The sequence below is a fragment of the Glandiceps talaboti genome, chromosome 21, assembly GCF_964340395.1.
Source record: "Glandiceps talaboti chromosome 21, keGlaTala1.1, whole genome shotgun sequence".
NCBI lineage: Eukaryota > Metazoa > Hemichordata > Enteropneusta > Spengelidae > Glandiceps > Glandiceps talaboti.
The window spans coordinates 9,117,052-9,144,436 of NC_135569.1; the positions used below are offsets into that span (position 1 = coordinate 9,117,052).

General features: G+C 35.0%; 3 protein-coding genes across 3 annotated transcripts; 2 read left to right on the forward strand and 1 right to left on the reverse strand.

Moving 5' to 3' along the window:
- Positions 1 to 2,490: 2,490 nt before the first annotated feature.
- Positions 2,491 to 7,621, forward strand: LOC144451669 (uncharacterized). The gene is made up of 4 exons (XM_078142564.1): positions 2,491 to 2,586; positions 4,616 to 4,652; positions 5,470 to 5,703; positions 7,422 to 7,621. Exons 1-4 carry the CDS (start codon positions 2,542 to 2,544, stop codon positions 7,451 to 7,453), a joined length of 348 nt encoding a protein of 115 aa, XP_077998690.1. The 5' UTR covers positions 2,491 to 2,541; the 3' UTR covers positions 7,454 to 7,621.
- A 5,917-nt stretch (positions 7,622 to 13,538) lies between these two features.
- Positions 13,539 to 16,297, forward strand: LOC144451617 (uncharacterized). Its single transcript, XM_078142509.1, has 4 exons — positions 13,539 to 13,671; positions 13,970 to 14,006; positions 14,881 to 15,114; positions 16,109 to 16,297. The coding sequence occupies exons 1-4, from the start codon at positions 13,627 to 13,629 to the stop codon at positions 16,138 to 16,140; spliced, it is 348 nt and encodes a 115-aa protein (XP_077998635.1). The 5' UTR covers positions 13,539 to 13,626; the 3' UTR covers positions 16,141 to 16,297.
- A 5,316-nt stretch (positions 16,298 to 21,613) lies between these two features.
- Positions 21,614 to 26,269, reverse strand: LOC144451440 (uncharacterized). The gene is made up of 4 exons (XM_078142280.1): positions 26,128 to 26,269; positions 24,046 to 24,073; positions 23,106 to 23,345; positions 21,614 to 21,864 (listed from the first exon to the last, which is right to left on the reverse strand). The coding sequence occupies exons 1-3, from the start codon at positions 26,170 to 26,172 to the stop codon at positions 23,107 to 23,109; spliced, it is 312 nt and encodes a 103-aa protein (XP_077998406.1). The 5' UTR covers positions 26,173 to 26,269; the 3' UTR covers positions 21,614 to 21,864; position 23,106.
- Between the last annotated feature and the right edge of the window lie 1,116 nt (positions 26,270 to 27,385).

Here is a 27,385-nt window from a genome sequence, read left to right on the forward strand (position 1 = left end):
AGTGGCATTTTTATGGACATGGGTGTTTGAAGTATCGTTTTGGGTCAATTCTCAAATTAGGTGGAAACACCAGATGGTAACACTAGTCTACAAATCCATACAATTGGTACACCTCCACACACTTCACTGACATGTCCAATCTTCTAAACCATACACACAGGAAAATTGGATTTTTATTATTGTTTTTATTTATTTACCAAAATAATGACGACAAGTGTACATATAATAACCATATACAATCGACACAGATATAAACTTAAGACAATGACATTATCAAATACATGACTGGGAAAATTAATATCACGAACATTTACTGTTGACATATCAAAAAACAAGCCAAAAGAAATAAAATAAAATAACTTACAAAATCATTAAAGCTGTTCTAATCATTTGCAATTTGCCTTAAATATCAGTGTCCTGGCTAATTTTGTTACAACCCTTGGTATAAAAGAATGTTTTGTTAAAATATCAGTGTCCTGGATAATTTTACTATAAGCTACTACAATCCTTGGTAAAAGAATTTTTACTAAATATCAGTGTTCTTGATAATTTTACTATAAGCTACTACAACCCTTGGTATAAAAGATTAATATTTCCGAATAAAACCATTTCTACATTTTGGCTGTAAAAATAATTATAAAACAAGACAATAAGGCTGAACAATGATATTTCCTATTCAAAATACCATACAGGAATGTTAAATCTAGTTTTTGTCTTCTCTATAATGACAGCCAATCCTTGTCGTGTGACACATACCCACACTGACATTTGATATACAAATAACGTAAAATTTCTTTTGAATATTTTGCAATACGTACGTTCTTAATATGAATTATATTGAGGTGACCAAACAGGTGAACAATACTCCAAATGAACACGAACTAAGTAGATTTTTTTTGGCTTTATTAAATGAATTCTAACATGTGTTTTAGGAGGCCAAACATTTGTATAATTTACTACATATTTTTATAAATATGTTTAGTGACTGTAAGATTTTTACTCCAAGATCCTATCATTTCATATTGAAGATATACACACTCATGATCAACATGTTTGCTTCTGTCAATTGATGATGTAATGATCCAAAAAATAGAACTAGATGTGTCTGCAGTTCATCTACCTTTAAATTGCTGTACACAAAACAAAATTTAAAAAATCAATCAATCAATCAATCAATCAATCAATCAACCAACCAACCAACCAACCAACCAACCAATCAATCAATCAATCAAAACAATATATATGAAATGGTAATGGCTGTTAAGATATTAATTTCTTATTCTATTGGCTTAAAGCTACTCTTTGTGAGTCTAAATATTCGTAAACTCTGTAATTACATATACAGTTCAGAGAACATTCACATAGCATGGCTCTCTGAGAATATGTGAAACTTTTAGATATTATTTCCAAATACCAATTTGTGTTCAGTCATGTGAAATACAAGTGACATAGGGAGTTTTTTATTCACATGCAGTCGTAGTGACAACCCCTCATGTTATGAGTTTTTCCCTGTTGACCGAAACAGAACATTGTAGTCTATGAATATTGTAATTATACCAGCAACAGCCTTTTAGAGCAAATTTCGAAAATAGCGGCGATATCTCACACTTTGACTCTAGTTTCGAGCACTACATGTGTCATTGACGCACACGTGCATTGTCGTAAGATAGGAAGACTTCAAAAGCAATCCTGTATTTTCTCTTGAACCCGTGTAACTTGGCTTGTAAGTGGTATATTAATGGCGTATGACTTGAAACAGCAGGGTGTGACATCAGAGAACATTATGAGATGAAAAACTCCATTTAATGGTGAATAATATATCATTGGAATTGACTCAATTAGTGGTCAAGTCGTATAAGGGTGATGGAGATAACTTTAACCAATTCAGTGCTGACACCCTATTGTAAGTTATTAGCTACAATGATATTGGCTTGGCGTTTCACTCATAGGACATCACGATTTTCACACAAAGGTATACATATTTCAACTCTAGACTAACAATAACAGAGACACGACAAACACAGCAGGATCCTCTGCCAAATCATGAGACGCATTGATATTCTTTCACAGTGCAGTAAAAACAGGCTTCTTATGAAAACAATACACATGGACTTGATGATTTTAATGGGTGCAGTTGTTTATTTTCTAACTGATGTGATGTGATGTGATATGATGTGATGTGACGTGATGTGATACCATGTTAAAACGCCACGAACTTTGACCCGGTATCATTCAATCAATCAATCACCATGTCTGTGTCTGAAATCTCTTTAAAATAGGTCAAAGGTCACGACACCATACGCTGTCTACAGAAAAAGAAACATGCCAAAAAACTATTACTATAAATAAAACGTTGACCAATCACAACTCAATATACTTACGATATTTGATATGTAAAGGCATTTTTCATTGGTACAGTTTTCAAACTATTTAGCATTTGTGATCATATATGAGACACTACATCCAACTTGAAATTCACAAATAGTTTGATTTTACTGTTGTCCACACGTACACACTGGTTGAGACTCGGGACTGAAAAGTATGGCATTCCTGGCACAGAAGTTGGTATTTGTCACTGCAATTTTGGTGAGTATATACCATTCCTACACTTAACTTGTCCAATGCACATTTGATATAACTACATTGAATTGTTTTGTGTGGCAATTGAGGAACATTGAAAAAGAAGTTATCTTTGAAGAAGAAGTTCTATAACTAACATATGGAAGTCCAAAGTAAAGTCTGATGAAATAAACCCTCGTAATTTAACACACCATTATATTAGGAATACTGCATTAATAATTTTCTGTGTTATTGCAGTATTGTAGTCACGTTTTTGGTCAGATTATTGTATTAACAATTTTATTAAGATTACGTAGTACTAGATGTTTGTGAGATTGCAGTATTTGTGTTAGTACTTTTTTGATAGACTGTTGTACCATATTGTAATAAATACTTAACACATGCATATATAACAACTTAAATATTCTCAAATACCAAAGCGCACTTAAAAGAACATACCGTCACATATGATCTGTTCTATACTATACTATGGTATGGATAGTTATGAGATTTGGTATATATGTTGTTCACATTTTCAAGTACAAAAGCATAGTAGAGTTGTTTTATCATTCCAGACAAAATTCAATATATTTCTGTTCTGTGGATGAGGTAAGGATGTCGCAATATAAAAGAAAAGTGACCTCCATTCTTACAGATTGTGCACATTATATCACTATGTATGGACAGCATATCACTATGTATGGACAGCATATCACCATGTATGGACAGGATATCACCATGTATGGACAGTATATCACTATATATGGAAAAAGGAAATGTACTCAACAATTAATGTTCAGTGAATCGTTAGCAAAATGACAATGTGCTATATATGAAACAATATTCAAAAAAAGAGAAGATTAATGACAACCAAGCTTCATTTATGACAGCAATACTTTTAGCCATACTCCAACTTAACATATGTATATCCAAATATATGTGAAGCTGTACGTAGGCTAAAATTTGATAAATTATATTACTTTAATGACACACACATTTATTAATAAACGTTCAGAATTAATCTCAAAGTGCCGACACATACATCTTGACCAACTTCTACTGCGGCAACCATATCAAGAGAAATGGAATTTTTGAATTTTGAATTTGAAATGTCAGAGAACTATACCTTCAGTCAGTCCCCTGATGATCGCAACAGCGATCTCCATATATATGCATTTAGCACGCATCGTGCGATCATCAGATCTGACAGTTGTAACTCCGAGTTACAACCAAGAAAGAGTTCCAGAACTACCAAAACTATTGCGCTCTGCCACTGCGGTATATAGCACTGTCTTAGCAGATTGATACTCACCGAGTTATATATATATATATATATATATATATATATATATATATATATATATATATATATATATATATATATATATATATATATATATATATATATATATATATATATATATATAAATTGTGGATGATTCACAATAGTAAAGGGGTTCCGAAAACAGCAGTAATAGAAATGACGATACAAGCAAGTAGTAAGATACACTGGGAACTCTGTGAACTCTGTACTTTAATGTATGCGTGTTCCAACTTGTAACTGAAACTTACATCACATAAGAATGCACGCGCAATATTCCAACTTGTAACTGAAACTTACATCACACAAGAAACTTTGATTTGATCGTCTGTCTTATCGTCGGGCTGCGTGCTGATTGGTTGATTATGTATGACGTATGACTATATAATGAGTTCATTAGAAACGGCAACAATATTAACAATAACAACGTATAACACAAAATATTAATCAATAAATGTAATTCACGACATACTCCGGGCCGCGAGAAGAACTCCATCAAAATTATTGATTCTATATTTTTTGACGGCTAAGGTAATATAACACTGTAATGTTAATAACACGAACACGATAATATTACGAGTTTGTTTACTTCCAAGAGTTTATTTAGTAAGTTACTACTTTATCGATTGATAAAGTCAACAAGTCCAATGTTTGATCTTTTGTTTGGCGACTTCAGCAGCCTTGCGAGTATGTATATATATATATATATATATATCTTCTATCATTTCGTTACAGGTATTGTGGTGTTTGATAGATGCTGAAGGTAAAAGAAGTAAGTCAAACACTATATTTATAAATTCCGGAAAAGATAATTATATGTATGTGTAAATTGCCGGATGGCCTGAATTGTATGTATGTATGTATGTATGTATGTATGTATGTGTGTATGTGTGTATGTATGTATGTATGTATGTATGTATGTATGTATGTATGTATGTATGTATGTATGTATGTATGTATGTATGTGTGTGTGTATGTATGTATGTATGTATGTATGTATGTATATATGTATGTATGTATACTATGTATGTGTGTGTGTGTGTGTGTGTGTGTGTGTGTGTGTGTATAAAACTCCCCCTTCTCCTAAATAAACATTCATAAGTGAAACATCGACACGTTTATTATATGATGTAAACCATGATGAAACCATGGTTGTAGCAGTCACAACACTACGAGCAATGCAATGTAAAACCATGATGGTAAACACAGTAAAATACTATAGGAAACCCAGTATTGCATATCTCACATTAGAAATAAATTTACTATTGATCCTCTCAGTACATACAGAACCGGTTATCAAGGCGTGAAAGGTTTAGAAATTTGGTTAGAAGTGCGAAAATGAAGTTCAGCAATTACATTGACGCCAGACCCCCTCCCCACTAAACGAAGTTCGTTTATTGCATGAGCTTGTGTGAAATTGTATGATCGTCCCTTAGTGTTGTTCGCTTTAAATACATACTAAGTTCGAATTGTATATATACACATATCCGTCGCCTCTTGTTGCTTTCCAAAGTGACAAGACGTGTTTCAACTCTCACTGGTTTGTTTAACCTTAAAACAAATCTCTAGAATTTGTGTCTTTATTGCAGGTGGCAAGTGCAAGGGAGGCCAAGAAGGTGTACTATATAAAGGATCTGGAATAAATAACGCCGAAGGGAAGACGTTCACTCTTGTGAAGTCAGAGAAGAAATGCTGTAAACTGTGCGGGAAAACTGAAGGTTGTGTAGCGTATGTCTATGAAGTGGAATCAACGAAATGCCACATGAAGAGTACAGTTAAGAAAGAAAAAACGAAAGAAGGCTATATTAGTGGTATGATGCAATGTAAGTTTGGACGTTTACATAGAAACTTGTTTGAACTTGAGCATTGGCGGCGAACAACAACAACAACAACAACAACAACAACAACAACAACATATTATGCAATCATTATGTCAAGCTCAAAAGTGAAAACCTGGCTATTCCTGCCCTTCCCCGAGAGTGAGGTCGGGGCCTGGGCGACGATGAGATTAAATTCAGTCAGTGACCTTTCACAGAAATGACTGAAGTTTGCTGTAAAACACAAGGATGGGAAATTAAGTTTGAGTTTGTTGACTAAACAAACTCCACAGGTTGAACAACGTCGGTGTGGGGTGGTTATAACTTGCTTTTGAGGGAAACAATATGAAATAATGTGTCGCTCCCACTTTGATTGAATTTAAAAATTTAATTCCACATTTCAGTCCTTCATAGAGGACCTTGGCCATGCAGGACACGAAAGCGAATATAATAAACAGTGGATAACATTTACAATGTTAGTAATAACAATAATGATGTATCTAAAAAGTAGTGTAAATGATAAGAGAAACTGCAGTAAAACACCGCGGTGATACATTAAATTGTCGGAATTGACTGACAATGCACCTGGATGAAAAGGACTATGAAAAGTAAAAAGAGGTCGGCCAAAAAAGAGAATTGTTTCTGAGCTGGTCAGTGCGCGCATCACTTAAATACCCGGTACCCCCGCCTCGCTCGGTCTATTGTTTTCGTGTTTGTCCAGCCCATGCAGTCTGCAATTCTGTGGGGAAACGCAAAGATAACCCTCCCTACTTCAGTGGAGACAGCTGCAGAGCCAATCATGAACAAGCAAATGACATCTACCCCACATTCACACTTGCCCCAAAGTACTAAATAAAACGAATAGTAACTAGTGACAGGTGTGTTGAGAATTAAAAAGACAAAAAAAGCGCCATCGCACCATTTCCGTCAAACTGTCCTGTCTAGAAACACTTTTTTCTTGGTTTTACGAATAAGATGCAAAATGTGACACTGTAAAGAAAAGTAACGCCACGAAAGCAATAAAACTTACTGTCTTATTAGACTAAGTACAAAAACATTCCCATGGAACCCATTATTCATAATGCAACAGAAGTTTATGACAAGGTAATGCCGCATACTCTCGTTTCATGTACTAAAGTGTTCACAATACTACAGCTACATTTTATTATACAGCAAAAATCAAAACCTCCCCAAAGAGAGAAACACAACAACTCATCTCATGCCCCTTTATAGAACATAATGTATTCGATTTGTCAATAATATGTACGGTTATTAATCACGTCATCATCATCATCATCATCATCATCATCATCATCATCATCATTCACCCGTGGACGGAAGAACCACAGTTTCATCAATAGCATGCTTTGTATATTCCTCCACATTTCTATATTGTTCATGATGGTGAGAATCTCCCTTTCATCATTTAGGGTAACTTCCTTCTTCATCATCATATCCGGATATGTCAGCATTTGTCCGCCTTGGCGATTTTTCCCAAGAGGAGATACCAAAAACAGTAGTTTGGATACTGGATTGTCTACAGCTCTTGCACAATGACCGGCAAACTTCAAACGTCTCTTAGCAATTTGTAGGGATAAACGAGGGACACCAGTTATCACGTAATAACCCATGGAATGGTAAATGTTTCATAAAACACATCGTTCTGTTGCTTGTGTCAAAATACTTGGTGTAATAACTTACTTTATTTTCCATTTCTTTAACAGATGAGACCGATGAGACACATTTTTCTATGTGAAGTCCATCATGCGAAGCTTAGGATTCCAATGAATGTGCTATCATGCAGTTGCTGCTATAGCTACCTGGAAGCTACTCTCTCTGACATTCATGTGTTGACTTGACATGTAATTGAATGTTTTACTTTAGCAGGTGTTGGGATATTCTATATTTTTGCGCTATTAAAGGCAGGTCCTACAAAAATATAGTTTGTCCTGACCATTATTTCCAACTGCTTCTCTTCATCAGGTATGGAGGACACAGTAATGCGTATATGTGAAATAATCCTTCATATTTAACTTTGCCGCCATTTTCATAGAAGTGCCACAAGATGGCGCCCACATTTATCGGGAAAGGGAGGATTAAAACTTCAAGTCTGGCTATGAATGCTAATCAAATAGTAATACAAGAAAAAAAGTCAACAAAACACAGGTGACACTAAAACGAGTGACAACTATGTCCATCTTTTGTTTTTCACGCGCAACATGCATAATACGGTTCAAAACAGGGCCAGGGCGCCTTGGCCAAACAATGACAAACGTTTCGGCTACCGAACGCGCGACTTCTTTCGTGAGTGTAGCGCCAGCAGCGGCCGAAAGGAGGCAGGGTACCAGACTAGGGACGAGACAAACGTAATGCGCACTCGCGAAGGAAACCCGAAAGTTTAAGTGTATCCATGTGTTTCAGGCGAAACATTGCATACGCTCTTGGAGATTTAGGGGTTAAGAGAAGGTAATTTTGTATAATTGAGTTTCAAAATTCCTTGCGAAGAAAATCAGATATACAACCATTACTTGTTGCCCGTAAGAGGAACTGTCTTATACATTTTAGACATGTTGAAATGTATCATCAACACAGACTCAGCTCCGAAGTCAGAACAAAGACGGATAGAAAATGGATACCACGCAATTTCATAGTAATTTAAGAAGGTGAAAGTATTGCTATAAATGAAAAATATCCACGGAGCAAACTCTGTACCAGGGATTTGGGAAAAGCAATGTAATTTGAAATGCTGATAACTTATGGGAAAATATTTTGGTGCAAAAGCAAGACTGTCATAGCCCCCGGTCATGGCCATGCTGGAGAACCATTTTTAGACTACTTGAATAAATAACACCGAGTTTCATGATTAGTGGCAATGGTCCCTTTCATATTTATGGAACATTTTGAATATTCATTCAATGTCCCAACAACTAGTTTATACCCTGCATGGATCATGTAGCTGAAGCTTGAAGCTGTCAACTCATCAGACGGAAACAGCCAGACCCAATTGTACGTACATCAACAAGCAATCATGTCAGGTAAGGTATTACATTGTATAATATTGATATGCATTTATACATCCTATGGTTAAAACAATGATTTTATAACTGCAGTTGAGTATGATTAGTGTGTGTATAAATATAATACTATTAGGCAGAAGGTAGTGTATGTGATATTACCTGGTATATCTAAGTCTTGTAGCATGATTACTAAAAACAGACTCAAATGAAGATGTCTGCTAGTTTTCTGACCCAGCCTGATTTATAGACCAATTTCTTCTAATTCTGTAATTACATGCAAATCTGTGAAGTCAGACTAAATGTGACATTGTTAAATTTGAGTGGGAGAGAACACATTAAAGATTTATTGATTTATTAAATAGTAGTGTAGTTGTCTCCCACTGAAATTTAATGAACAGTTATAAAATATTGCCATATATTAACTCATTTCACCAATAAGGAATTCAAAATCAGCCCATCGATCATCCAGGTTCCAACACTTAACCATTTTCATTCACATTGCAATATTTTGGTATAAAAATACAATCATATAAGTATGTTTTGGAGTTAAAAATACATGCTTATTTCATTTTATATTTACCTATTCTGAAATTATATTTCAGTATTAAATATATATGAAAATATGCACTGATAAATATGTTTTTGTCATTTTATAGGATTATGTAATGATTATCAGATTTGTAAAGTTGCCTGCAAAGTGATACTATGTATATTTTACCCTGATCCATGTACTATCAATGTACAACTTTAATATACTGGTATTATTTTAATCTATATACTAGTTGTTATGTCAATGTTTTGCATTATTCAGGTCACTAAAGTACAGAGGGTATTTTGTCACGTCAGTGCAGAAAGGTCATATCTGCTATAGTTGGATACGACCTTACTGCACTGACCATAGACCCTACTCTACTCATGTAGGGTCTATGTACTGACGCAACAATTTAGTATATCCCTGTAATGTTCATTGAAATCAATCAGTCGTTATTATACTCATCAACAGACTAGCAGAGAGTGTGTGTTATGGTACACTACAGTCAGGGTAAAATCTGATGATGTGATTTAGCTTCAATGGTTACAGTCGGGGTAAAATCTGAGCACGTAGCTAATAATATGATCAGCCATTTGAAACTGACTAGAATAAACTATTTCCTTTGTCTTCTGAATATATTCTGCAGTGATACACCATACTTTGCAAAGAATTGTGTAAATTTAAGTGGTCAAAATAGATACATGGAGCAAATCTTTAGAAATGAGGTAAATGGTTCCATACTAGTTATTACTACTCATAATGCCCTTAGTCATCCACGATACAAATCCACATCAGTTACACTATAATTCTATGATAACAGTCTTCAATCATCATTTATGAAAATTAACAAAATTCAACTTACATGAAAGTGACAACCAAGTTTATTTTTGACATTTTACAGAAACTTTAGTACACATACAAAAATATTGCGATATTTTCTATATTTATTTCAGATCAGCAAATTTATGAGTGGTACAACTAGGCAGCAATTATCACCACTTTTGCTTTCATCATGAACATCTACTTGTAGGAGCAGTGCATGTAAGAGAAGAACAAATAGTAAAGAGACAGCAATCCAACTACTCAGGTCAGAGGTCAATGATGGGAGAGATCCTTCTACCAACTGACATGTCAATGGATCGTCAGAAATACCTGTACACACAATCTGTGCTGCTCAAGACATCTCACCAAAGTTCAGGGCTTATTACTTTTGGATTTGACTCCCATTACTCACTGGAACCAAACAGGCCTCTCCAAAGGACAACAGTCAATCATTATAATGGTCTACTAGGGCTATCTTTGGAATTAACGAATTTAGACCAACTCAACTGGAATTTGTAAAGGCCAACCAAACCAAATGGTTCTATTCAGGGCCACATCCTCCAAAAAGAAATATTGCATACCAACCCAATAAACATAACAGATTGTTTATATTTGTCTGTCTGTCTGTGTGTGTGTATATATATATGTGTGTGTGTGTGTGTGTGTGTGTGTGTGTACTACCAAAATAACATAATGATGTGAGTAAATAATGTTTATGAAAAAACAATGTAAAAATTAGTAATGAAAAATCCTAATTTCACAAAAAAGTAGATGTATGAACTTCTTTCATCTAAATTGATCGAATTGTACATAAGATTGTACAAATTCATAAGAATGTATACGTACAGGGAGACAAAAAACAACCCCAAAGCCTGTATTAATGAATAAAAGTAAACATTAAAAACAGCATTTGCATAATATGAAATTGAAATTAAAATAACAATATTCATATATTGCAGGCCGACGGTATACTGTCAAAACAATGCACACAGGTTGTTCTATATACTCCCTCAAATGTATAAACATAGTACTAAGTAATACATGTATACACACGTCTCTACATGTATATACTTGTATACCGATGTGATGTGGCAGGAGTCGAATGGGATGCCAAACTCCCATAATTAGACAATATAATGAGTCAAACTAAAATGTGATAATCCCCCCTTTACACCCCCCCCCCACTGATTTGAAAAAGTTACATCCCTCATTACTGACCCCCTTGTAATTACTGAAGGCTCCCTAAAATGAATGAATTATAACCGAAATATTGACAGCGCCCCCCCCCCCTCCATAAAGCCATACTTTAATAGTAACAGTTCTTTGTCTCATCCGATAGATCTTGAACGAGAGACAAATGATCATCGTGATAATACAATAATCACATGACCAAAAGAGCCGTGTTGGATTGTACAGTCAGAATATTCATTTCAGGTGGAGGATATTCTGTACACGACACGTCATCCTATTCGTCAAATTGTGACTAAAATGAGAAACGAATTTTAACTGAAAGGTGGATACCAGTAAATCTTTTATCTCTCCCATAGACTATTTTTGACAAGGCAATGCGCCTGGTAAATGAATTCAGTCTGAGAGATATTGTACCTTATTCAATCCCTTAAAAAAGTGAGAAATGGGTAATTAAAAAATGATGGCAGTTGGGGAAATAAAATGCCCACACTTCATTGTATGTAGCTTTGAAGACCCTTGTAGTAATTACAGTGAATCTAAATTGCAATTTTGTATAAATTCAATTGTACTATAGTAATTATTGTGCAACATTTCATTCACATAAAATAACCTAACTTTCGCTCCTCGTGTTGGTAAAACAGCAATTGTGTGTTTATAGAAGACTATACTGTGCTTGATACCAGCTTACAAATTTGTATTAACAAATGAAAACAAATGTTTATCTGTTAACTAGATACCAGTAATACTGCATCTTACAGTACTATTTGAATAATATTTTTGTTTTGCATATACACCAACGAATTCGAAATGGAAAGTTGGTGGTGGTAGTGATACTAAATTGTCTTCAACAGGTTTAAAATGCTCGATTGTTCTTTAAACCTATGAGTGATTGTAGTGCATGTGGAGTCACATTTTTATGGACACAGGAGTAATCATTTTGGGTCAATGGTCAAATTAGATGGAAACACCAGATGGTATTACACTAGTCTACAAATCCATATATTTGGTACACCTACATACTTCAATGAAATGTCCAGTCTTCTAAACCATACAAAAGACACACGGGAAAATTGGATTTTTATTATCTTTATTTACTTACCAAAAAGATGATGAAAGGTGTACACCCAATAAGTCATCTCACAATAACTATATACAATCGACACATACATTAATCTGTAGCTGTAAAATACTTGCAGCACTGCAGAAGGAATGGTAAACATATTTGCAGCACTGCAGAAGGAATAGTAAACATATTTGCAGCACTGCAGAAAGAATGGTAAACATATTTGCAGCACTGCAGAAGGATTGGTAAACATATTTGCAGCACTGCAGAAGGAATGGTACAGATGATGGAACCAATAAAAATAACTCTAACACCTTAATTGATATGCAGACACGTTTGAATTGTTTACCGTTTTAGGCGTGAATCATCAGATGTATTGTTGATCGATATAGCATATGAGTTACTGAGTTGTAGACATACTGGTACCCTGCTTACAGTTATTGTGCTTTCCTGCAACAAAGATCAGACGAAAAAAACGTATCAAATCGTGCGGGGAATTTTGTTCTTGTATTCTCATACTATACCACGCCTGACCTTTTGCTAGCAGTCGTTGATTGTCTGAGCACAATATTGTTGTATATTTTCATACGAACACTTTTTTTCTCCCGTTCGAGATTTCACAAATAATGATAAGAACTATTTTCACCACTGTAAAGTAAAACTTCACCACTTGGATTAATGGTCTTAGCTATGGATGAAAAATGAGTATCAAGGTTTGATGAAATGAACATTTATATTGTGGCACAACAGAGGAATTCTAAAATAGTGTGACATATATTATGTCATGATGTCGTTTTTTGTTTTTGTTTTTTTGGGGGAGGGGGGGGGGGAGAGGACATAAATGAGAAAAAAGCAGCAGTCAGCCAAACAAAATAGTGAATATGATGTGCATATTTTGAGGGACAGGGTAAGACAGTAACATTTTGCAAGGTTTAAGCATTTTGATACAATTTATCTAATCCACGAAGCTTGAAATATTATTATATCATGTTAAAACGCCGCGAACTTTGACCCGGTATCATTCGATCAATCAATCACAGGTCATGACACCATACGCTGTCTACAGAAAAAGAAACATACCAAAACAATCATTACTATAAATAAAACGTTGACCAATCACAACTCAATATACAATAGTACTTACAATACTTGGTATGTAAAGGCATTTTTCATTGGTACAGTTTTCAAACTGTTTAGCATTTGTGATCATATATGAGACACAACATCCAGCTTGAAATTCACAAATAGTTTGACTTTACTGTTGTCCACACGTATACACTGGTTGAGACTCGGGACTGAAAAGTATGGCATTCCTGGCGCAGAAGTTGGCATTTCTCACTGCAATTTTGGTGAGTATATACTAATCCTACACTAAACTTGCCCAATGCACATGTGCTATATACACATTGAAATGTTTTGTGTGGCAATCGAGGAACACTGAAGAAGAAGTTATCTTTGAAGAAGTTTTTATAACTAACATATGGAAGTCCAAAGTAAAGTCTGAGGAAATAAACCCTAGCAATATATATATATATATATATATATATATATATATATATATATATATATATATATATATATATATATATATATATATATATATATATATATATATATATATATATTTCTTCTATCATTTCGTTACAGGTATTGTGGTGTTTGATAGATGCCGAAGGTAAAACTAGTAAGTCAAAAACTACATTCATAAACTCCGAAAAGATAAGCATGTGTATATGTGTCAATTAGTGGATGGCCTAACTTGTATGTATGTATGCATGCATGCATGCATGCATGTATGTATGTATGTATGTATGTATGTATGTATGTATGTAGAAAGAAATGCATATGGAACTTGTAAGACAGTCCGTATAAATAGATATTAAATCCGACATTTCGAATAAAAATTCTTTATCAAGGTATTTATCGGCAAGCATCAGACATGTTAGGTAAACACCTGAATATATCTGAATATGTATATGTACCGGGGTATGTATGTATGTATGTATGTATGTATGTATGTATAAAACTCCCCCTCTTCTCCTAAATAAACGTTCATAAGTGCAACATCGACATGTTTATTATATATGATGTAAACCATGATGTAAACCATGATTGTAGCAGTCACACCACTACGAGCAATGCAATGTAAAACCATGATGGTAAACACAGTAAAATACTATAGGAAACCCAGTATTGCATATCTCACGTACATTAGAAAAAACATTTCTAATGAACCTCCCAGTACATACAGAACCGGTTTTCAAGGCGTGAAAGGTTTAGAAATTTGGTTAGAAGTGCGAAAATGAAGTTCAGCAATTACATTGACGCCAGACCCCCTCCCCACTAAACGAAGTTCGTTTATTGCATGAGCTTGTGTAAAATTGCATGATCGTCCCTTAGTGTTATTCACTTTAGTTTAAATACATACTAAGTTCGAATTGTATATATACACATATCCGTCGCCTCTTGTTGCTTTCCAAAGTGACAAGATGTGTTTGAACTCTCACTGGTGTGTTTAACCTTAAAACAAAACTCTAGAATTTGCGTCTTTATTTCAGGTGGCAAGTGCAAGGGAGGCCAAGAAGGTGTACTATATAAAGGATCTGGAATAAATAACGCCGAAGGGAAGACGTTCACTCTTGTGAAGTCAGAGAAGAAATGCTGTAAACTGTGCGTGGAAACTGAAGGTTGTGTAGCGTATGTCTATGAAGTGGAATCAACGAAATGTCACTTGAAGAGCACAGTTAAGAAAGAAGAAACGAAAGAAGGCTATATTAGTGGTATGATGCAATGTAAGTTTGAATGAATACATAGACACTTGTTTGAACATGAGCATTGGACGACAACAACAACAACAACAACAACAACAACAACAACAACAACATATTATGCAATCATTATGTCAAACTCAAAAGTGAAAACGTGGCTATTCCTGCCCTTCCCCTAGAGTGAGGTCGAGGCCTGGGCGACGATGAGATTAAATTAAGTCAGTGACCTTTCACAGAAATGACTGAAGTTTGCTGTAAAACATAAGGATGGGAAATTAAGTTTTGAGTTTGTTGACTAAATAGATATTAGCCCAACTCCACAGGTTGAACAACGTGGGTGTGGGGTGGATATAACTTGCTTTTGTGGGAAAAGGATATGAAATAATAAGGTGTATACTACAGCTCAATTTTACTGTACAGCAAAAATCAAAACCTCCCCAAAGACAGAAACACAACAACTCATCTCATACCCCTTTATAGACAACAGTGCATTCGATTTGTCAATAATATGTACGGTTATTAATCACGCCATCATCATCAACATCATCATCATCATCATCATCATCATCATCATCATCATCATCATCATCATCATCATCATCATCATCATCATCATTCACCCGTGGACGGAAGAACCACTGTTTCATCAATAGCACACTTTGTATATTTCCTCCACATTTCTCTATTGTTCATGATGATGAGAATCTCCCCTTCATCATTTAGGGTAACTTCGTTCTTCACCATATCCGGATATGTCAGCATTTGTCCGCCTCGGCGATTTTTTCCCAAGAGGAGATACCAAAAACAGTAGTTTGGATACTGGATTGTCTACAGCTCTTGCACAATGACCGACAAACTTCAAACGTCTCTAAGCAATCTGTAGGGATAAACGAGGGACACTCCCATTTATCACGTAATAACCCATGGAATGGTAAATGTTTCATAAAACACATCGTTCTGTTGCTTGTGTCAAAATACTTGGTGTAATAACTTGCTTTATTTTCCATTTCTTTAACAGATGAGACCGATGAGACACATTTTTCTATGTGAAGTCCATCATGCGAAGCTTAGGATTCCAATGAAGTTGCTGCTATAGCTACCTGGAAGCTACTCTCTCTGACATTCATGTGTTGACATGTCATGTAATTGAATGTGATACTTTAGCAGGTGTTGGGATACTCTATATTTTGCGCTATTAAAGGCAGGTCCTACAAAAATATAGTGCGTCCTTACCATTATTTCCAGCTGCTTCTCTTCATCAGGTATGGAGGAGACAGTAATGCGTATATGTGAAATAATACGTCTTATTTAACTTTGCCGCCATTTTCATAGAAGTGCCACAAGATGGCGCCCACGTTTATCGGGAAAAGGGAGGATTAAAACTTCAAGTCTGGCTATAAATGCTAATCAAATGGTAATACAAGAAAACAAGTCAACAAAACACAGGTGACACTAAAACGAGTGACAACTATGGCGGAAAACCAATTTGTAAAAAGTGACCCCTCTCTCGCCCGTGCCCCTTGACATTACTGAAGGCTCCCCTAATGAAAGTGGAATGGCAGCTTCTACTTTTTTTTTCTTTTTTTTCTGCTACTTTATATATATATATATATATATATATATATATATATATATATATATATATATATATATATATATATATATATATATATATATATATATATATATATATATATATATATGGGTGGAAACACTATATTATGAAATACGAATGACATCATTTACGCTTTGAAAAAGGTGAAAATAACACCCCGATTAAAATTAGTGTTGAAAGACTCTCTACTCTACTTAGCATGGAACGAAAGCTTGTCAACTTGTGCTCTTTTAGTTCTGGAAATACTCTACGGGGTTTCGACACGTCTTGGAGAAAGAAGATGTGGTGTATATATCCAGAGCCACTTCTCTTTAATATACGAGGGATGGTAGCAAATACAATATCATTTCTTGTCACGATTTGACAATAATAGCAAATAACTATAAATAATTAATGACAACAATACAAAATAACAGACAGAGAACAGAGTTTCACTTGTCACTCAACACAAAATAAACTCTGTAACCCGACAAACTATGGACTTTACGCGTGGTGTCCTCTCCCAAAGGTAACCCACGTCACTCGGTGGTGGCGTACAACTTTCCATTACAGACTTGAGCGTTTAATAGTCGCCACAGGTGTATTTTAATATCAATTTGTAATATGCTCGAGATGAGAAAACATCAGTGGGTTACTATAGGAATGGAATTGGATGGTGGATACGCGTCGAAGATAATCAAGACTATATTTTTATTACTATAGCAACAGCCGTCAAGCTTTTGAGGGTATCCTTCTTTGGTTTAATAAATATAGCCACCTCATTAAAACTGCTCAGACCAAGGAAATGAGGAAACAATTCTGGTGCATGTCAATAGTGGAATAACTTCAATAAAGACAATAATCTTCTATGTAAAAATTGGACGACATGGATCAATACCAGCAGGATAGACAGGTGTTCTAAGGTTACTATATCACGACTGGCTTTTGGGTCATGCGCAAGGAAAATTCAATATGCTTTGTGTTTTCTGATTAAATACTAGAAAGAAATATTACGCCCCAGCTATGTAACTTCGCCTCGGAATAACATTTTATTGGACATTAGAAATCCGATGTTGGAACTGGGCACAATTCCTTTATTTAGCTCTTACGTTTAGTGCCGTTTGTTCTGTTCTTTTTACCCATCGCCTATTTCACTACATAATGTCCCCGGGCATATTAATGTACATTGGGTTTGGACACATTGCCCAGTGTATGATATATCACGAACGATTGAATAGCGCCCCGTGGCCATACGATTTACTTCTGTCTTTTCCTCACCTGTTCGCGTGCATGGGCAACGATTAAAGTCATGTTACTTGGTTAACTTCTGAATTGTGCGTGCTAAGCATTTGTTCAATTTGTATGGAAGACCAAACAAATCGAGCGGACCAATCGGACAGCGCCCTGCTGCGACCAGCAAGTCGCCAGCTTCAAACTCACTGCGCTAGTGCGTTCGACAGTTAACTTCCCGGTTCTCCCAGCATGCAACGTATTATTGACATTGAAAACGAGGCGGGGAATACCTTTGCGATTGTCGTCTGCCACTGCATAATATTTGTAGAGCCTAGGAGTAGATGTTGGTTGACTTCAGTGTGTATTTTTGAGATATGGGCAAAAAAGACGACAATAGTGTTCACTTTTGTTTTCGACAACGTTGGCGTGATGGTGGAAAATATCATAAGTTTCCAGTAGGGCCAAAAGTCACGCCGAAATGCTAAAAATCAACCAAGCCTGTCAACCAAAAAGTATGTGACTTACAACTTACATTTCGTAAACAACGTGAAGAGTGATGGTCGTCGTCATATATTCCAGCTATCTTTCCTTGACATAAGAACAAAGGCACCCAGAACGATGGGAAAGTTCAAGTTATAAAACAAGGTTAGTTTAATTCTGAGACATTATTGTGTATTGTCTTCACACTGAGTGATGCAGCTGGTTGATGTAGTTACGTAATGCTGTGCAACCATACAGTTGATTATAAATGTTAGTTACAAAAAGTCGACACTTCTAAATAAGCTAAAAGACGGAAATTTGCATGGCCAGTAAGATGACAGCTGACAAATCATATACTAGTATATGTTCTTTCAGACCAAAAATGATGTTCTTAATAGAATCGCCCCTCAAAGTTTCAGAGTCAAAGAAAAAATGTTGAGGGGATGTTTAACTCTTCAGACTTCATAATTATGTGCCCTCCTACTGGTGGTGAAGGACATCTGCCCTCCCTCCCTCATACTGGGTTTTAACATGCCCACCAGCCCACTGCCTACCTATTGGCCAATATATATATTGTGAGTAATTTACCCACTCCACATCCGGAAAAAAATTGTGCTTTCTACTGTACCAAAAATTGATTTTGATGTATATTATTACAATGTGTCCCTCACACTGTATCAAAATCAGGGCTTCCCCACCTTAGTTCTTTGTTATTTGCTCCCCTCACGCTACCAACCGAAAAAAATACCTGCCCACTGAAAAATTGCAACGTTTGTGCAAAAACGACTCCGTTGACTGCACGTGACAACAGAAGCAAATGTGTAGCTAGCTGCAATAATTGTAACAATGGTTTTTACTTATTTATTTATTTATTTATTTATTTTGACCTTTTTCTGTTCTTTTTTAAAGCTTTTTTAATGCCTGGTTTTAAACACAGAATTGTTTTTTGAATGCAAAGCCTGGAATGATAATAGTTTTAAAAAAATAGAGAAAAAATGTTCAAAATAATAATAATAATGATAAAAAACAACTAATGCTACAATTATTGCACTGCAGCTAATGTGAAACCATCACTTTTCAACACTACTCTGACCTTCAAGTTCCAAAAGCTAGTATATTGTAGTACGGTGCATTGATGAGAGCAATTGTACATGTAGTGCAGTACACTATAATGTAATGTAATGTAATGTAGTGTAGTGTCGTGCATAGTGTAGTGTAGTGTAGTGTAGTGTCATGTTGTCGTTTCGTGCCGTCCTGTCATGTCATTGTGTGTAGTGTAGTGTAGTGTTGTGCAGTGTAGTGTAGTGTAGTGTAGTGTAGTGAAGTGTAGTGTCATGTTGTCGTTTCGCGCCATCCTGTCACGTCATGGTGTGTTGTGTAGTGTAGTGTCATGTTGTGTCATGTTGTGTCATTTCGTGCCGTGTCCTGTCGCGTCATATCATGTTGTGTATTGCAGTGTAGTGTAGTGTAGTAATAATGTAGTGTTAGATTAGTGTAGTGTAGTGCGTGTTGTGTCATTTCACATGTTTCCTGTTGCGTCATGTCGTGTTGTGTAGTGTAGTGTGTTTTTGTCCATAAAGTACAACTGACTGTACAGTCAGTATTTGCTTTATTTACAGTTAATCAAAATGTTTGCTTTCTATATCATTATGTTTTGTGATGTATCATTTATCAATTTTCATGTTACTTTGTAATTTGTTTTAGAAGATTTTATTTTTTTTATTATTTTTTTTATTATTATTATTATTATTATTATTATTTATTTATAAACGGCAGTGCATCCATTAAATGGCTTTTCATGCAATTGCAAGATAAAACAAATACAATACAGATTAAAATACAAATATACATAACAGACACAAATTTAAGCTCTGTACAATAATGACCATCTTGAGGAAAGAGTGCCTTTGTCACCCTTGAATAAAGTAATTATCAGTACCACAAATTTAAATAATTATATCATTTGACATTTCAGGAAAACATGAACAAGGAGCCTAATCATAATACAATGCTGGAAGTTAATCAAAATCATCATGAGTTGGAAGATGAATGTACAGTAGACCAGGTGGGGAGCTATTTATTTATTGATTGCATTGTATTCATTTCATGTAATTATAATTACTACTTTGCCAGATAATGAGCCACAAGGAAGTAATAATATAATAATAATAAATAATATTGATTTATATCGAGAACCAGTACGCCCAAAAAAATTCACAAAAACACAGAAAAAGACAAAAAAAAGGCTAATTTACAGTACATAGTTAAAAGCAAGCCTGAACGCGGCGATCACTCCGAACAAAAACAAACGTCACAATACGATGAATAGAGGTAAATAAGGACATTTAGCCGCTTTCACCACATCGGATTTTAATCAGATTGGGTATTCTTATGTTATTTGAATATTTCAGTTAGATGTTGATGTATGTGAAACGGTGAATGTGTGTGTGCTATATATGAAACTGCTTGATGATGAGTTAGTTTCTAAAACAGAACCAGAACCAGCTGACCAGAACCAGTAGATACAAAAAGTTCAGTTTGAGTTGTAGCATTGTTCTTGTCATTGGCCAGGTAAAGTAAAGCCCAAAAGAAGAAAAAAACATGTCTGTGTTGTTTGCAGTTACGAAATGGAATCATTATATTGTAATATTCCACTCAGCCGCTGGTCACAAATCCAAAAGCAGTACACACAGCCTTCCAATCAAATCATGTTTCATTCCCAAAAAATCAAATTCTTTCACATTACATAAATCACAAAGTGCTTTCAACTTTCAACTCTTTGAAGGTAGATGGGAGTTGCAATGTTACTGCAGACTCAGACCACTAAAACCTTTAGTGGTCTGAGCTACAGACGACACTTTGTTGCCCACAATTATAACAACTTGCAATATTTACATACTATCAAGAGCAATGACATTCTTGATCAATATGAGATCCCCCTGACCTCTGCACAACCCTAGTTTCGCTTCGTGGGAGAACTGATGTAAAGTCTATTAGGCAACCCTGGGAGCCTCGAGGCACCTAAAGTTGTCCCAAGTTGCGTTCGATTACTACATGACATCACGCTTAGGTTGGGGGGGGGGGGGGGATTTGACCAAAATATTTTCTTCACAGGCCCCCTCTTGTATATTCTACTTGTTTCTTAACTTCGCAAGTTGGGCATTTGCTATTCTTGACTCAAAGGAAACTTTAGAAAAGAATAAACGAGACAGCAGATTATCTGCAGTAATTACCTTTAATAATACTCAGTCAATCATGCAACTGATAAGATAAATATCCCAACACCTGAAATGTGTATTTTCAAATACAGGACACTAAATCTAGTGTGAAGCTTTGAAAAAGAAATTTAGTAGAACTAGAAAGCTAGAAATTGATGTTATGTTGATAATGTATTTAGCATGTCATCATGTCGCCTGTGGGTGTTCTTTGCAGTGTCGACTTCATGAATGCTGTTTTCACGAAATGACCTGTCAAAGTAAAGAAAAATTAAAGTAAACAACAAATATTTTGACACAAACAGTAGAAATGGCATCATATTATGAAACATACGAACCAAAGTTACAGTGTACAATATTCAGTGTTTTTGCTAAGGTTTGGGAACCCCGGTAACAGAAAGGGGGAAAGAGGTAAAACTGGTAGTGCTTCCCATGCAATGTATCATAGTTTAGGTGGGGAACCCCAGTAAAATGATGTGGGAACCCCGGTAGATTTTACCTACTTTATACCGCCCTTAAATAAAACACTGATATTAAGGAAAATATATTGTTCATGCTACCAAGAATCAATAGAAAAGTGAAACATGGCTACTTTGTAAGTTTGATAAGAAAAAATTGCAAGGTTTCTATATTGCGATTTGTCTGTTGCGAATCTTCATCACCCCAAGGATATAAACACCTATAGAACAACTCTGTAGTACGAGTATATTGCAGATCACGTATAAACAGGGCAGTAAACATGGCTACTTTGTAAGTTTGATAACTTAAAGAAACAATTGCAAGGTTTCTATATTGCGATTCATCTATTGCAAATCTTTATCACCCCAAGGATATAAACACTTAATATAAAACAATTCTGTGGTATGAGTATATCGTAGATCACGTATAAACAGGGCTACTTCGTAAGTTTGATAAGAAACAAGTTCAAGGTTTCAATATTGCGATTTGTCTATTGCGAATTTTTATAACCCCAAGGATATAAACACCTATAGAATAACTCTGTGGTATGAGTATATCGTAGATCACGTATAAACAGGGCTACTTTGTAAGTTTGATAAGAAACAAGTTCAAGGTTTCAATATTGCGATTTGTCTATTGCGAATTTTTATAACCCCAAGGATATAAACACCTATAGAATAACTCTGTGGTATGAGTATATCGTAGATCACGTATAAACAGGGCTACTTCGTAAGTTTGATAAGAAACAAGTTCAAGGTTTCGATATTGCGATTTGTCTATTGCGAATTTTTATAACCCCAAGGATATAAACACCTATAGAATAACTCTGTGGTATGAGTATATCGTAGATCACGTATAAACAGGGCTACTTTGTAAGTTTGATAAGAAACAAGTTCTCTGTGGTACGAGTATATCGCAGATGTTTTGGAATTCAATATGGCAATACTATGTTAACTTCATGGGAAAAAAGATTGTCAATTTAAAATAATTTCCAGGGTAATTATTCCCCTAGTACATTCTACTATAAAACTCACATTACAGTACACCAGTGAAGATTTTGTATCCTTCCGGCCAGGTTTTTTCTTTTCCTATATTTTTCTTTGCGAAACATCTTTTGGATTCATCATGATAGACCCAGGCTACGCAGTTAGGTGTATCTTTGCACCGTTTACAACATTTCCTCTTTGAATCCTCCAGAGAGAATTTGACTCCAGGGGACGTTTGGATGTCAGATCCTGGGTATGAAATACCCGCTGTACCAGAGCACTCCCCAGCTTTAACAATGCATGATAAAAACCAAATATCAGTTGTTGCAAAATTTGTATCATATACAAATTAAGGTATATATTTTCATCTGTTCTCACACACACACACACACACACACACACACACACACACACACACACACACACACACACACACACACACACACACACTATGATGATACATACATACATACATCATACATACATACATACATACATACATACATGTATACATACATACATACATACATACATACATACATTCTGTAGTTTAGTGTTTTATATATATTTATAATTATCTATTGTTTTTGTTGTGTCTGTATGTTATTTTGATGCTAGATAATGTTTTTTTTACATTATTATATGTCAAATAAAATATACGGTACTACCGGTATATTAACTATACTATACTATGCATACATACATACATACAGACAGACAGACAGACAGACAGACAGACAGACAGACAGACAAACGTAATTACATATACATACATATACATACATACATACATACATACAGACAGACAGACAGACAGACAGACAGACGTACATACATACATACACATACATACATACATACATACATACATACATACATACATACATACATACATACATACAATGTACATACAATGCAATTTTCAATGAATTGTATGATCAGTCTTTTTTGCTAGTCTCTGTAGTTATGAAAGTAATATTTGACTTACCTTCAGTATCTATCAAACACCACAATACCTGCAATGAAATCATAGAAATGATATATGAGCTTATATCTCCGTGAAAATACTTTGGAAAAAGGTGGCAAGTACTTCAAATCAGAGATGCCATGGAGGTGAAAGTAATTTAGATTGAGTGTTGAGTTGGGTATTTTCTATTATGTCCATGTCAAAACTTGCCTATACACAATGTTGATATTTTCAATTAACATATTATTCTGCCAAGGTAAGTATATAACATTGAATGAATGAACATGTAATTGCATGTGTGTTATTATGCCAAGTTCTATGAAGTCCAATGATTCCCCTCTGGTTAGTCATGCTTGAAGACAGAGTAAGTTGGGAGTGGGTATGAAAGAGAACAAGCTTAAGTTTCTGAAAAACTGTATTCTTTATTATAAAATACACTCATGTTTCGCTCTCACACAAGAGACCTTCTTTAGAGATCTACAAATGACAAAATACAATCATGGAACAATGATGAAAAATATTGAAAACTAGATCTGGAATGATAAGAGGTATGCGAACACTGGGTGAAACTAGCACAAAGTAAAAAAATTGAAATTAAAACTGAAAAGCTATTTTAAAAACCTGAAACAGTAAAAAAAAAAAATTGTAAAATGGAATATGATAAAAAAAGGGGGTGGGGGTTCAAAAAATATAAAAACACTGAGATGGCAAAATATTTTGTGTTTTCCTACTTTAAAAACAATTGTTATGATAGATGATATTTATTTTAGGAATTGGGTTGTTTAATAAGACATGTACACTGTAGTTTTTGTTTACTGATGTCTATTACAACCACCAGCAATGTATTTTTTCACAATGCTGTTGAGTTTTATTCACTGTTGACTATGCTCGTCATAGCCTTAGTGCTAACGAGTACTCCTTATGACATCACAAAATCCCATGGTCTAGGTGGGACCGGAAATACTTGAAGTAAATCTGAAGGGAACTGACTGAAAAAAGGTCATTTTAAGGTGTTTGCAGATGCTTTTTTAAAGTTTTAAAACCAGAATACATTTCACAAACATGTCGTCTAGCAAAATACCAATAGTGAATGTGAGCATTTTGAATCACCTTTAAATTCGATCCCAACTTGGCAATGTGATGATACGTAATGGAACATGACATGGATGGAAAATCGCTACCTGTATTTTGAAATTGGACAACAATAATGACGGATTTATATGACAGTTTGTACCAAGTGTGAGCAAGACGTCTGTAAAGTTTTATATGACGTGATGTGTTAGTTTTACAATATAGGTGCAATAAGCTGATTTGTGCTTTTCATTAATTTATATTATTCCAGACCAAAAATTCTGTTTTTAATAGAATCACCCCTTAAACAAAAATTGTGGGGAGGGTGTTTAGCTGTTCTATGTCTCCTCCCACTGGTGGTGAAGGAAATCTGCCCTGCCTCCCCCCACTGTGTTTCAACTTGTCCACCAGCCCACTGCCCATCTGATATTGTGATGATAATACCCACTCCCAGCAGGAAAACGTTTTTGCTTTCCACTGTACCAAAAATTCATTTTGACGTACACAATGTGCACCCCTTTCCTCAATTCCATGTTTTCCTCTCCTACTGTATCAAAATCAGGATTTTCCTGCTGCAATTTCTCCTTGTTTCCTTGGCATGTTTTGTGTTCAATATAGTACTATATTAAGTACAGTTTTGCATTGGAGAATATTTAAAAAGGTGTTGTACTTGTATCCACGTTTTTAGTTTTTATTACAACACCACAATCTAACAAAAAATACAGTGATGCAAATACCACAATCTAACAAAAAATCAATAACACACAACCTTACCAAAAATTGTTAATACCATAATGTTACCAAAAAAAATGACCTCAGTACCACAATGATACAGAAATCTATTAGTATAGTATTCCAAACGTAATGTTATGTTAAATTAAAAACTAGAGTATATTTTCTCAGACTTTTGAATTCCATATGTTAGTTATAAAAACTTCTTCTTCAGTGTTCCTTGATTGCCATAGAAACATTTTAATGTCATTCAACAAATGTGCATTGGACAAGTTAAGTGTAGGAATGGTATATACTCACCAAAATTACAGTGACGAATATCAACTTCTGTACCAGGAACGCCATACTTTCAGTCTTCCGTGTTTCAACTAGTGTATGGATGAACAAACGATTTGTGAAATTCAAGCTGGGGATCAGTGTCTCATGTATGATCACAAATGCTAAACAGTTTGAAAATCTACCAATGAAAAATGCTTTACATTACCAACTCTTGTAAGTACTATTGTATACTGAATTGTGATTGGTCAGTATCCTTCTTATTTATAGTAATAGTTTTCATGTTTTTAATTCTGGAGACAACATATGGTACTGTGACCTTTTACCTACTTTAAATATATTAGCATGGATGATTATGGATGGATTGATGGTGGGGCGGTTGGGGACTTACCGATCGATGGACGACTGATTGATCGATTTGATTAACACTTGGTTAACATTCATCACATTTTAAGAGATTACAACATTTTGAACTTTGTGTATGAGAAAAAAAGTATCAAACTGCTTAAACCCTGCAAAATGTTATTACCTTGTCTGCAACTGCACTTCATATCACTTTCTCGATGTTTGTTTGGCTACTTCTGCATTCCCACTTTCTGTGTTCACCTCAACCCCATGATATCATGGTATAATGTATATCATACCAATTCATCATTCCTTTTTCGTGCGACTGCCATAATATAAATGTTTATTTCATCAAACCCTGATACCCATTTACCATCGTGGTCATCATATACAACTGCCGACATCAGACAATGGACAAAAGGAACCTGTCAGAGAAAGGGAAAGTAAACAAATGAATTGGATTAATAACACTTGGCACAGCATGTTGGAAGTACAGAGACATGTATCAATTCCATCATTTGATAAGAACAGTTTTATGGCCTCTGAACATAATAGTTCATGTTCACAAACAAATTTCCAGTTCCCCTGGCAGTTCATGTACACATAAAGAGATTATAAAACTGTTCTTATCAAATCATGATGTGAAATACAAGTCTGTATTGTTCGAACCTGCTGACTCAGCCAAGTGTTATTAATCCAATTCATTTGTTTACTCTCCCTTTTTGTAACAGGTTGCATTCATCCATGGTCTGATGTCAACAGTTGTATAAGACCACTAATCCAGTATGTTTACTCTACAATGGTGGAAATAGTTTGTATCATTATTTGTCAAGAAAACAGTGTTGTTCGTATAATATACAACAATATTGTGATGAGACAATCATGCTAAAGAATGCATCTATAAAGGGCAACTTAAGGTCAATAATATCATGAACGT

Coding starts and splice junctions, on each gene's coding strand:
- LOC144451669 (XM_078142564.1), top strand. CDS start 2,542: ATGGCATTCCTGGCACAGAAGTTGGTATTTGTCACTGCAATTTTG. Junction 2,587..4,615: donor TATTTGTCACTGCAATTTTG/GTGAGTATATAC, acceptor ATTTCGTTACAG/GTATTGTGGTGTTTGATAGA. Junction 4,653..5,469: donor AGATGCTGAAGGTAAAAGAA/GTAAGTCAAACA, acceptor TCTTTATTGCAG/GTGGCAAGTGCAAGGGAGGC.
- LOC144451617 (XM_078142509.1), top strand. CDS start 13,627: ATGGCATTCCTGGCGCAGAAGTTGGCATTTCTCACTGCAATTTTG. Junction 13,672..13,969: donor CATTTCTCACTGCAATTTTG/GTGAGTATATAC, acceptor ATTTCGTTACAG/GTATTGTGGTGTTTGATAGA. Junction 15,115..16,108: donor TATTAGTGGTATGATGCAAT/GTAAGTTTGAAT, acceptor TTTCTTTAACAG/ATGAGACCGATGAGACACAT.
- LOC144451440 (XM_078142280.1), bottom strand. CDS start 26,172: ATGGCGTTCCTGGTACAGAAGTTGATATTCGTCACTGTAATTTTG. Junction 24,074..26,127: donor TATTCGTCACTGTAATTTTG/GTGAGTATATAC, acceptor ATTTCATTGCAG/GTATTGTGGTGTTTGATAGA. Junction 23,346..24,045: donor GTGTTTGATAGATACTGAAG/GTAAGTCAAATA, acceptor GCATTGTTAAAG/CTGGGGAGTGCTCTGGTACA.